Genomic DNA, 13,292 nt, shown 5'->3' with positions numbered 1-13,292 from the left:
GAGTCTGCTTTCCCTCTGCCCCTCCCCGCCCATGTCATGATACCATGTGCACGCACTCACTTTCTCTCTCTCTTTCTGGCAAAAATAAATAAAATCTAAACAACAACAACAGAAGAATTTTCAGAAGTTACGCCATGATGACGCATTGTCATAACATTAAAAATCTAGAAGGACTGAAACACAGAAATGCTTAATTTCTGAATATACCAGTGCACGTGTATTCTGGATTAAAATAGCAGTACTCGAGTGATACTGAGAAGTCCTCATGTTTGCGTGATTCCTTGCTGTTTGTGATCCGTCTCAGAATTATCATGTTATCAGATCCCAACACACACAGTGTGGGAAAGTTAGGAGGAATTTCTATGTCCTCGATGAGGAGGAGTGGCACTGTAGCCCAAGGGAGCGTCCAGCTTCACCCTGACTGTAAATCTCAGCCCACCCACACCGGGCCGCTCACAGCGGAAGGCAGGTGGCCACTGGAGGAGTGGTTATGGGAAAAACCGACACGGCTTAAGATCAATATCTTAATTGGGCAGCTCCTATTAAACAACGGCAAATGCAGAGGCGTTTCCAATCAGACTGAAGATCAGGACCCTGGTCGCCCAGCACATCACTGTAAAAGGATCCTCTCTCCAGGGAGGAGGGGGTCCCCACACAAAGCCAGCTCCCAGACCCAGAGCTGCCCACAGCACGGAGGACCCAGGGGAGCCCCCATCTGGAAGGGACGCAGGGGCACCACCCAGCCCAGGACCCTTCCAGGGCAGCTCCTGGACATTTCTTGGCATCCCTTCAGGCTGCACCAGGAGCCCGTCCCATCAGCCTCACCTGTGGCTCCTGGTAGCTCCCAGGGACACACTCGGCCAATGGTTTGGAGTTAGGATTCCAACCCAGGGGCTCTGCACCTGGGCACCGGGACCCCTGGATTCAGCCAGAACCCCTGAAGCCTGCCCCGCGGGGTAGTCATCACCACCCTGGGAATAGCAACCACAAAGCCCTAGTTTCTGCTTCCACTAAACCCTATCAGAAACTAAGAATTCCTGATGTTGAAGGTGTGGGTGACCTCTGGTGTCCTGCCTCAGCCAGGCTGGCCATGGTCGACCCTGACAGAGGTCACCTCACTGGACCTCAGGCTCAGCAACAGCAGCTTTCTGTGGCCCCTGTGAGTCAATGTCCCATTGCTTTGTCTGGCTTTTACTAAAATAACACCTATAAAGGAGATGAGTGGCTTAAAAAAGATTCTGACAGATAAAAGGAGCGATACAAGCATACAAAAATGAGTAGAAGGCAGAGCTGACACCTTTCCTGGCCCAGAAGTTTCTTTGATTTAATCCAAAGCTGTGGCTGGAACCAGACCTGATAGTTTGGCAGAAAGGAAGGAGGGAATGTGGGTGAGAGGAAGGGAGGGGAAGAAGGCAGGGAGGGAGGAAGGGAGGGGTGGGGAAGGTGGAGAGGAAGGGGTGGGGGGAGGAAGGGAGGAATGAGAGGAGGAAGGAGAGAGGGAGGGAGGTGAGAGGGGAGGGAGGGGTGAGAAGAAGAGAGGGTTAAGAAGGAGAGGGAGGAAGGGGAGAGGAGAAGGGGTGTGAAGAAAGGAAGGGAGGGATAAGATGGGGGAGGGAGGATAAAGGGAGGAGTGGTAAGAGGAAGGAAGAAGGAGAGAGGGGAGGAAGGGGAGAGAGGGAGGGGTAAGGGGAAGGAGGGAAGAGAGGAAGAGGGAGGGGTTAAGGGAGAGAAGAAGGGAAGAGAGGGAGGGAGAAATAAGAGGGAGGGGGAGGGAGGGGAGACGGAGGGATGAGGAGAGGAGGGAGCAAGGGAAGGAAGAAGGAGGGAGGGAAAGAAATACTAAGAATATGTAGGCATCTTATATACACTGTAATTATTAACACGCCTCCCCATAACCGTACATTTGCCCTGAATTATCGATTGCATAACAGTTAACAAAGGATTAAACGCTGAGCATCCACACGGATCACAAAGACCCCCTCCCCATGTTTGACTGTGCTTAAATTCGTGCTTAATTCACACACCAGTTAAGCCCAGCACGCCACAAAATTTTGCTCTACCTAAGGACAACCATCGCAAGGACTCCTCAGCTTGCCCACTGCATCAGCAACAGACAAGACGTCGTGTCCACGGGGCGCACACGCGTTCTTCCTGCCACGCGTGTGTGTTGGTGAGCAAGCAAGTGTAAAATGCCGAAGGTGAATGCTCGTTATTTTATCAATTAGTGTGTTTGGTCCAAATTGTCCCCTATTCCCCAGGCAGCCCTGCCCTCTTCTCGGGTGGCGACCTACACGGGCCGTGGACATGCTCAGCCGGTGCGAGCACGTGCAGAACCGGGAGCGCCTGCGGACACGGACAGATGCCGCCACGCAGCCAGTCTGGGCTTCACCGGCAAGAGCCCCGCCTCACAGTGCAAAGGAAGTATTTTCTATAAATCTCCCCTTTCTCATGCACAGCTGACGTCTTCCTTTCCTATTTTACTAAGAAAATAAAAACAATTAGAAAAGACCAAAAAAATTTCTTTTTCCTTTTCAAATAACCCAAACTGGCAACATAGCTCTGAAAGTCGGCGTCTCTCTGTCTGCAGGGAAATGGTGATTCCCAAGACCCCGCTCATCGCGGTTGCTAGCTGGCTGGTACAGTAGCTGGTTTGTCATCCAGGGTCCAAAAGATGGTGACAACTGGGGTGTGGCATCGCCCCGCCTGAGCCCCCGATTACTGAGCTGCCTTACGGTGCTTTGCACTCACATCCACGGGTCACACCAGACCCGCCCTGCCTCACCCCATTAGGGGACAAGGGCTTGGGAAACTCCCCCGCCTCCTGCTGTTCCACAGAGTACCTGACGTCTGCCCCGAGTCCCCAAAGAAGATGCGACTTTGCTCCACTGTCACTCCAAAGCCACAACAACGATTTCACACCCCGTGTTTCCTTGGGCAGGAAGAATCTTTACCATTTCTGGTGGGCTTGTTGTAAACATTAAGATATATTATGTGTTATTGTTAGTGCACAGAATAACCAAGCAAACCATTCTAATTACTTCATTTCAAAGATCAAAAACCCAAGCCTCTCATGAGTTGAGTGATTTATCCAAGGCCCTAGGCACTGGAAGGAGACGGATTTGGATTAGCACCGGCTGGGGCAGTGCTCACATGTCTTTTCCACTACGATGCTCTCTCCCAGAAGCTGGACATATCTTTTGAAGTGTCCTGCTCACGGTTCATTCAGAAAGTATTTATTAGGCAAACGCTGGTGTGGGGCATGGCGCTGGGTGCCATGGGGTGCAGAAGAGTCAAACAGACACACAGCACCTCCTGCAAAGTCATGGGCACATTCAGGGACCCTACCTCGTTGCTGCTGATGAGCTGTGGATTTAGGGTAAAGAAGCCAGCCTCTCTGAGCCTCACCCTTAATATGGGAAAAATAACAAGGGACAGCATTTGCATTTAAATAGCTTGGAATATAGCAGATCTTGTTATGTTTTACAACCTTTCATGACCATTTTATTCCAGACCAAAGCTGCCATGGGCTGCGTCTACTTGGAACCATGCTGATTCACACGTACACGGCTGTTTCTCCTCTCACGAGGCTAAACCAGGGACGCGCCTCCAGCCCCCGAATCCATCCAAATACAGACTCTGACACTCTGAAAGTCGTGATATTTTAATTCTCATGTAAGGTTTCTAATATTCTTTCAGATTCTGGGCCAACTATGAATTACAAAGCTCACCGCCCCTGGAACTAGTCCGGACCCATAAAGAGACGGGGTCCAGGATCCCTTCCAGAACGTTAAATCTTAGTCTGCGTCACTGGATCTTTATGTTCTGCTTAGAGAGAGTTCGGGTGAGGAGGACAGAGAGAGAGAGAAAGTCCTAAGCAGGCTCCACACTTCACCTGGAGTCCAACGCGGGGCTTGATCCCATGACCCTGAGATCACGACCTGAGCCGAAATCAAGAATCAGACCCTTAACAGAGTGAGTCATCCAGGTGCCCCAGGGTCACTGGATTTTTATTCTAAATCTGCAGCATTTTCTATAATAACAACAATATAAACTTAGAACTCGACTTGGTCTCAGCCAACCCCAAGGCCCCCATACAGCCCTTGCCTTTGGTTCGGTCACACCCGTGGCCACTCCTCCAGGAGGGAATGCCCGGCCCTGCCTCGCACTGGCCACGAGGCGGGGATGTCACTCAGCTCAGTCCCAAGGGACAGGGAAGCGGAACAGGGCGGCGGAGTGGGGCTCGCGGTGAACCAGAGGAGTTCACGAGCTTGACCTGTACACCTCCTCCTCCTGCCAGCGTGGGGCCGTGGGCGCCGGGCAGAAGCAGGTCCACAGAGGAAGGCAAGGGCGCCTCCAGGTGAGGAGACGTGGCCCACCATCCCCCAACTTCCTCAAGGTATCACAGTTCACAAATCTAAAAACACGCCTTTTCCTTAAAGAGCGGTAGGGATGCACGGGGCGAGCTAACCCTGCCTGTTGGCTGCCGTGGGGCCCGGCACTGATCGCAACCAGGAAATAGTAAAAACGGCCGTGTTCTCCCTCACGCGCCTCCCCACAGCCTTGCCCGCACCTGGGCACCGAGCAGTTCTCGAAAGCGCGCTTGAGCCTACCTCCTCCAGCGTGGTGTCCGAGATCCCGAAGCCCGTCACGTGCAGACTGTGCAGGTTCTGCTCCAGGGCCTGGAAGAGCCCTTTGAAGCAGGCCCTGTCCGCGTCCTGGGGAAGGCCGTAGACCAGCTCCCTGCCGCTGCTGTCTTTGAGGAAAGCTTGCGGGATGTAGGTCTGGATCAGAGACGTGGCTCGGGCGATGTCCTTCGGGTCATTGGCCTCCAGAACAGAAGGCTGTCCCAAAAAGGAAGGAGGAGCCTTAGTCCCAAAACACCAAGTTTCCGTCATCCGATTTCACGCGCAAAGTTCCAGTGCGAAGCAGCGAAAGGGAGAGGTATCACTTGAGCCACAAGCATTGCAAGGATACGTTGAATGTTTCCGACGGAGAGGAGCCTCCCGCTCCCACCTTGGTGTTGGTTCCCAGGCACGTCGGGCAGGCCTGGGGAGGCTGCACTCACACACACACATCCCGCTCCTGGGGAGAATCCCTTCTGGAGTACAGGACATGGGGCCAGGTGTTCTTAAAAGGGGGACAAGGGTCTCCCACCCACAGAGGGAAGGAACCACTGCAGGGCAGTGAGATACTCACCCCAAGTCAGGGAGGAAGCTTGACTCAGGGCCCACACCTCCTGGACCCCAAGCCCAGAGCCACTCCTGCCCACCCCGTGCTGACGGGACCTCTGACATGGGCCTTTTACCCTACTCATCCCTGCTCCTTTCGAGGAAAGCTTTAGCCTCCTAGATGGACCCTCACTGTCAGAAAAACACTTCTGGAGCATCTGGCCCATGATGCTGCCTGGCCAGACACGGGATGGGCTGGTACCTGTCAGGGACTTCTGACCCCCGTCTGGTTCCACTTGGTCATGATGCACCGTGGTCACAGGGGCTCACGGCCCTGCTCAGCCCAGGGACATTCATTCTGCATCCCAGCTGCTGTGCCCAGAGGCTCTGACTCAATTACCAACTCCATTTCTAGCCCACCCCTCACCAGTGACTCTGCCCGGGGCCACCAGTGACTCCGCCCGCAGCTCAGCCTCCCCTGTCCCAACCCACCGGGAGCCCCACGGCTGCCCTCCCCCAGTCCCACCTTGCCAGCCTCTGAGCCCACCGCAGACACCACCGTCACCACATCCTGCCTCCCTCCTGCTCCAGTTCCCCGTCCCTGCACCTGTCCCAGGCCTCCTTTTGGATTCCGGGAGCATCAAGGACCAGACTAGATGCAGAATCAGCACTTTCCGGTTTGCTCCAGCTTCCTACCTGTTTGGTGAGGGTCAGGCTGAGCCCCTGGCCATAGGCTTCAGTCAGGCAGAAGGGGGGCGCACAGCAGCGCAGCCGGCCCTGCTCCAAGAAGGCCACGCGGTCACTGAGCGCCTCCGCCTCGTCCAGGTGGTGGGTTGTGAAGATGATCGTCCGACCTACGTCCCGACACAGACGGGTCAGAGCTGGCACGGTAATTGCCTTGGGGCAGGGGAGGGGGAGCGGGGCCCAGAGATGATTCAAAGACCACCACTAATTTTTACATCCAAAAAAGTAGAGACGCACACAAGTGACTTGGCCACAGACTGGAGGGGATGCTTCTTCCTCTGCGGGTCCCTGGGGTTTTATGCTATTTTTACAAATGCTCCATCCCCTGGTGAGTCACAGGGGCCAGGGACATGCACAGAGGGTGACACAGAGGGGCCCATGTCTGGTCACCCCCGCTGCACTCGCAGGCACACCCCTGCAAGGCCGTGGAGGAGAAATTTTTTTTTAAAAAGGCTGGAAGGGCATCTCTGTCTCTCCTCTGATACTCAGGCCCCGTCACGGGTCTTCAGAGGATAATCTCACAGCCATTTATGGGGAAGGCTATATTTATTCCACCAAAGTGGCCACTATTTTGATTAAGGCAGAGCAAGTGGCCACGGTCTGCTCTGATTTCCTCCAGGGTCTGGGATGATGTGACCACACACACTCGCCCATCACACGTGACAGGAGAGAAGCAGCTACTCTGACTGCAGACAGTGGGCTTGGGACATGGGCAGGTGGGGACGTGAGCCAGGGGACGCCCCAGGAGCAGACCTCACAGAGCCCAGGGGCCACCTCTTGCAGAAACAATTGTTGTTTTTGGTCTTTTACTTTATATTTATTTATTTGATAGAAAGAAAGTGAGCACAAGCAGGGGAGAAGCAGGCAGAGGGAGAAGGGGAAGCAGACTCCCCGCTGAGCAGGGAGCTTGATGCGGGGCTGGATCGCAGGACCCTGAGATCATGACCTGAGCCAAAGGCAGATGCTTAACGGACTGAGTCACACAGGCGCCCCTCTTGTCTATTTTAGTAACAATAAAGTGTCATTGACCGAACCCCCAGCTGCCCATACTGAGCCACGCCTTTCTGTAGACAGTACATCTCCTCCTCCCAAAATCCCACAAGCGAGAACCCTGATGCCCGAGGAATAGGATCATTTCTCCAGGGTTGGGCATGCGTGGACAGCAGGAGTGTGAACAGAATTCGCTCATCATGCGCTAGTTTGTTCGGGCATCTTTCTCTTCCTGACTTCTTCCAAGGGAGCCCCGTCCCACTCAAGGGCTCAGCGCCGTGCATCGCAGGAGGGAGGGAACGGCGGCGGATCAGATCCCAGGTACCCCGAGCCCCGGGCGCACCGCTGTGCCCACACGGGGTCGTGCTGCCCAGCAGGGAGAGATTCTGTCCAGCCCGCAGATCCGCATCCCAAACACCGGGAGGTCTGGGGCTCTGTCCAGGACCAGCCACACATCCTGACTCTTGAGAATTGATTTCCTTGTGGTCCCGCCTATGTCATCTGCTGACGTCTTACTGACTGGCTCTCCAAACGCCAAAATCACTACTCACTGACAACAAGGAAGTGTAACAACAGAGTCTGAAGACAGCGGTCTGTTTCTGAGAATCGCATCGCGTTGGGTTCGCTGTTGGAAGATACTGTTATGCTCACGACTCGGTGTTCTGACCACTGAGCCTAGAAGACTCCATCTCTGATTTTTAAAACCAACGAGAGCAGCAGGCTGGGTATGGAATGCGTGCGGAGACCGCGGGCTCAGAGACAATGGAAGCATGTGCTGCTCTGCTTCCGCCTGTCTTCTTTATCAGCCCCACTCGGGAAGGCAGAGAAACCATTCAGTGCAGGCTGAATTAGCTTCATCTCTGTTTCTTCTATCCCTCCAGTGGGGCTCGGGGTCCCACGCACAGAAGGCTCGGGGGTCCCCATTCTGTGACTTCTCACAGCAATGAGTAAGCACCAGGATGTCCGGCACTGTGGTCAGCATCCTGTGATCTTGGGGCAATGACCTTCCTAGTTTAGGCAGAGCCCCAAAAGGGTCAGGTCACAGCACGGAGCACCCCTGCTCCCTGGGCCTCACCTGGGTCCAGCTGGTGGCTGGCCCCTGAGCCTTCATCCTGGCTTCCCTGAAGACACTGTGCCCTGCTCTGTGCCCATGCCCAGGGCCTACAAATGTGTGGGACACCAACTGTGGGTGCCTGCCTGGGCTCTGGCGCCCTGCTTGGCCTCGGGGACCATGGCAAGGTTGCATGAGGTCACATGAGCCCATACCATGGACACAGCCTCGCTTTGTTGGTGTAACTGCTCCCCCCACTCAGGCCAATGCCCAGAAAGGAACAGAAGGTCACATTGGCTTGTTCCATTTTCCTGCTCCCCTGCTGTCTTCCAGGCCTGCAGTCCCCATGTTCTTGGGACAGAAAGGAACACGATGGCTTTTTCATGTTTCCTCAGTGTCATCCTCCTCCCTGATCCCGGTCTTATGACAATGCATAAGGGACACACGAGGCATCTTTTCTTCCTCAGGACAGAGATAATGGCCTGAGTCCTCTGGGTGCGGCCCTCTGAATGCTAAGAAACATGGGGTGTATCTTTCTGGTTATTTGTCTTTGTATGTCTCACGTGGCAAGTCCTCATCTCCCCAGGGACACAGAGGCTCTAGGTGGGGTCAGAAGGTTCCACACGTAAAGGTAAGAGAGAAAAAGCAGAACAGTTTCTCAAGAGTTGGTGGTGACCGTTCCATTACACTCCTATACCCAAGCCCGGTGTCCCTCCTCCTGCAGCTTCCTTCCAAATTTGGGTGTTTCTACATGAAATACCTACACCAAGTCTTCTTAGCTGTCAAGATCAGAGAAAGAGCCACAGGTGGGGTCAGTAACTGCCCACCCAAAGCCTCAACTGGACATATGGGACACCAGAAGGCCTAGCCCAGCACCCCCGGCCACCCGGGGCTCAGCGAGCTTCCACTGGAGCCTTGCGCCATCCACACGCCCACCTCTCCATGCCCTGCTTCCCTCACCAAAGGAGAGGAGGCTCGTGCCACACTCCAGCTAGAACACCTACTCTAACAACATGGGGTTCCAGAACAGCACCCAGTTTGGATAAACACGATTTCTACTAAAATTACATCTACCAAGCATTGGTCACAGTCGGTTTAGGAGATGAGACACAAAGTGGCCCAATCCTCACAGACCAGAGATGTTATAGAACAGATGCACCTCGGGGCTCTGATGGCTCTGTGTGTTAAGCTCCGACTCTTGGTTTCAGCTCAGGTCATGACCTTGGGGTCATGGGATCGAGCCCTGAGTCGAGGTCCACACTCAGCACAGAATCTGCTTGAAATTCTCTCTCTCCCTCTCTCTCTGCCCCTTCCCCAGCTTGAGAACATGCTCCCCCTCTTTCTGAGATTAAATAAATACAAGTCTTTTTTAAAAATAAAAAAAAAAAAAAATAGGGGCACCTGGGTGGCTTAGATGGTTAAGCCTCTGCCTTCAGCTCAGGTCATGATCTCAGGGTCCTGGGATCGAACCCCACATTGGGCTCCCAGCTCTGTGGGGAGTCTGCTTCTCCCTCTCCCCCTGCCTCTCCCATTGCTGTGCTCTGTCTCTCTCTCAAACGAACAAACAAAATCTTTAAATAAATAAATAAATAATAAAAATTAACAGATAGATCTCTATACCCTCTTGTGACAATTCCTTCTTCTGTATAAGGTAATGTGTCCTTATGGGGCTCAATCTGGCTCCTTCCACAAGATCTACAGGAGGCACAGCGGAAGGACACCCCATTCCTACCTTCACGGTACTTGAGGAGAATGTCCCAGATGCCACGGCGCGAGCAAGGGTCCACCCCGCTGGTCGGCTCGTCCAGAACCACAGTCCTCGAAGTGCCAATGAAGGCAATGCCGATGGACAGCTTCCTCTTCATGCCTCCAGACAGGACGCGGGTCTGTTTGTGCTGATGCTGCGTTAACTCCACGTCCTGGAGAGTTCTGGAAGAAAAACAAAGCCCTCACTCTTCCCCCTGAATGCTAGAAAGCCTTGCTGCAGATTTCGGCCCACCAAAAAGGACCAATAATGGCCAAGAACGTGTGAGCCACAGACCCCCAGAGAAGGCCTAGAATCCATTCATGCTCATGAGTCCTGACATGGTGGCACAGACCTTCTTCAGGTTCAGGTGGAATCTTGCCCACAGTCCCCGAGTGAGGCCTGGACAGCAGCATCCACCAAGGGCTGTTTCTGGAAAATGCTCATCTCCTCCCTGGTGGAGAGTATTCTCAAGGGCCCTACATTTCCTCGGGATGCTGGGAGCAAGTGGGCTGGTTGGGGGCGAGGTGGGTCAGGGAGTGAGGCAGAGGCCCAGCTCCAGCGCCCACCGAGGGACGGTCTGCGGAATCCCGGTGCGTCCAGCCCACATGCTCTACGCTGGCAGCCACATGCCTTCCTGATGGAGAACTTCCTGGGAGATGCTGCCAGCAACGCACGGTTCTTCAGCTGCCGTTCTTATGGAAGTCAGCCGCCGGCTCCCTCCCGGGGAGCGTCCGAGCGAGAGCTCCTGGTCTCAGACACCCATGCAAGGAAAGCCTCCCCAGCCAGGCCTCGCCTTCTGTGGGTGACTCTTTGCTCACAAATAAGCATCCCACTGTCCACTGTCGACTCCACAGATCCTCATCCCTGTCTCGCCATCTGACATGGCCCCCGCCAGCAGCGGCCTCCCCAAGCCTTGCCCAGGGCACTCAGACCGAAGTCGATTCCCGCCCCCACCGAGCTGCAGGCGTCCTTCTCACTCCCGGATCGCCAACAGCCAGTCAGACACGAAGCTGGATGGGAGATGAATCATAAGGCTTCTACAGAGCTGAGCGTCAAGAACCATCTGGTTCCAGAAAGTTCCAGAATCCTAGGCAAAGATTTGGTCGAAATCCCAAGGACTTCCTTGCCGGATCCCTAAATAAATGTGTCCTGTCCGTTTCATTAGTCACACACTTTCCATCCTGGCCCAGGACGAGCTCATGGGACTTCCCAGGGCCTGACTCTCCTTGTGTTTGGTGCAAGTGTGACTCAGCATTTTCCATCGGGTGAATCTCAACCAAAATTTATACCAGTCACTTAGGTGCCTGCTTTTCAGGTGTTCCCATTGGAGACAGCACTCTGGTTGGGAGGAGGGGACAAATGGTTCATTTTCAGTAGACAACCTCTAGTCTAGACCCTCCGTTCCCACGGCGATGAGGTCACCACTCCCACCTGGTGACCACACTATAGCAGAGTTATATGCTATATATAGCATATATATGACTCCTAAAACCACCTCACTCACACCAACCAGAGATCAGTCGGCGGAGAAAACAAACAGAAACAGAGCCAGTAAGAGATCAGGTGACCTCAAGCATGTGCATCCTAAGAACATCTCTATGGCAAGCCCCAAACCCCTCCCATCTCTGTCAAGGCCTGAACCCCATCACACTCACTGACAGCCAGCAGCACCCTGGACCTTGTTGTTTTGTGACACCCCCCCCCCCCCCCCGCAGAGGTCGACGCCAGCTCATCATGGCCCCCGGTATCACTCAACCCCACCCACTCAGCTGCCCACTGTCCTCCACTCACCCCAGGCCTTCCCTCCCTTCCTCTGCGAGTGTGATGTCCCCACGCTCTGCTGACCTCCTTCCATCTCCCCTGAGCGGGCCCTGAGCCCCTTGGCATCCCCTCTCCCCAGCACACAAGACAGCTCCCAGGCAGGTCATCCTCTGTATTTCAGGTCACTTGCTCTGTATTTGAAACACCCATCCTCTCCCCACATCACATTTCCATCTTGTTACTGTCCCCCTCTGCTCCCTCTCTCTCCACTGTCTCTTTAATGGGCTCCAAGAACATCTTCCTCCCCATTGTGTTCCTAAAACTGCTTCCATTTCCTGCTGCTCACCAAGGACCCCCCCATGTCCTAAACCCACAAGTGGTTCCTCAGTCTCCATTGCCCTTGACCCCGAACAGCATCTGATGTGCTTGACTGTCGCTCCTCCCTCATGGTCTCTCCTTCTCACCCCTGGCTGGTACCACTCATCCATCCACTGTCTTCATGTCCAAGTGCCCAGCGCTCAGCCCTCTGCCCTCCCTTGTCTACCCGCTCTCAGGACCTCAATGACCTATCACCAATGACCTACCAGTGTCATGCTGGAGACCCCCAGCATGCCCCACAAGCCCAAGAGCCTATGAGACCACGTAATGACATCTCCTCACCTAAAGTCCTGATAAAGTTCCTCTTTGGACTTCTCTTATCCCCTCTAGGCCAATTTAAGGGCAAAACAGTAGCGACCTGCCCTCCTGACAGACACTCTCTCTAAAGATTCTTCCGGGGATCCCACCTCCCTTGGAGCACAGGCTAACAGACCTACACAATCGAGGGCCTGTCCGGGACCCAGTTCGGACTGTGCTGGCTCCGAATCCCTGGCTTTCAGCTTCCGCCCCCCCTCACTGAGAAGCACTGTCCTAAAACATGATCTCACTCTGATTGCTCCTGTGAAAACTGGCTTCTTTGCTAAGTAACACACAGCACACTGGGAACTATTATGGTCGCCTACATCCAAAAAAAAAAAAAAAAAAGATGAAGCCCAGACACTTGTTTAGGAACCTGACTTAAGTGCAGTCACAGACTTTGCTGGGACCCAGCATGGCCACAGGAAGGCGGTGGGACCCCCGCATCCCTGCAGCAGCACTGCACAGCTGTGAGCTGACCGGGGAGGGAGGGCCAGGCAGGGGGACACGGCGGCCGTGCGCTAGGGGACTGGGTGGCAAGTCATTTCACCTGCCTGGCTCGGTTTCCAGTAATACCACCAAAGGTCATAAGCCACCATGTGGGTTCTCATGGGCCCTGTTCACAGTGGTCTCTGCCCCCAGTCTCTCCCAGCGCTGCGCACTCTGCTCTGGGGTCACAGGATAAGCCTACCAGGGCCACAGCTGATTGTCCCCCAACCCCACCCGCCCACGTGCACCTGCTTGTGTGAGGAAGTTCGACCCCCTCCTCAGGACCACTTGGACTCCTGGCAGCCAGTTCTCAGCCCACCCCCCATCTGTCATCTCCAGAGCCCCAGACAAAAACCTTCCATGCGCAGCCCGGGCCACACATTCCCACCTGTGCCCCCCACCTCCTCTCAGAAGTACCTCCCCTCAGAGGACAGACCAAGTCCCATTCAGAGTCTTCCCTGAGAACCTTCTCTGGAAATCCAGTGCTGGCGGCGGTGTCCTGACTCCACAGGTAAGAGCTATTTGCTAGTTCAGGGAGAGCCTAGGTGGCTCAGCCGGTTAGGCGACCGACTCTTGGTTTCAGCTCAGGTCGCGATCTCAGGGTTATGGGATCAAGCCCCGTGTCAGGCTCCCTGCTCAGCATGAAACCTGCTTGGGATTCTGTCTC

The 13,292-nt window shown here is 54.5% G+C and overlaps 1 protein-coding gene across 1 annotated transcript in view; it reads right to left on the bottom strand.

Moving 5' to 3' along the window:
• The window catches only part of ABCA13 (ATP binding cassette subfamily A member 13), a 340,662-nt gene that overhangs the window by 152,079 nt on the left and 175,291 nt on the right, over positions 1-13,292 (bottom strand). Inside the window, exons 40-42 of the mRNA XM_047695838.1 lie at positions 9,686-9,882; positions 5,865-6,022; positions 4,611-4,841 (exon numbers count right to left, since the gene is read on the bottom strand). Of these exons, the coding sequence (XP_047551794.1) occupies positions 4,611-4,841; positions 5,865-6,022; positions 9,686-9,882 (586 nt within the window). The remainder of the gene's footprint in view (positions 1-4,610; positions 4,842-5,864; positions 6,023-9,685; positions 9,883-13,292) is intronic.

This window comes from Lutra lutra, chromosome 11 (genome assembly GCF_902655055.1).
Source record: "Lutra lutra chromosome 11, mLutLut1.2, whole genome shotgun sequence".
Lineage (NCBI taxonomy): Eukaryota > Metazoa > Chordata > Mammalia > Carnivora > Mustelidae > Lutra > Lutra lutra.
This window is presented reverse-complemented; position numbering and strand designations above follow the sequence as displayed.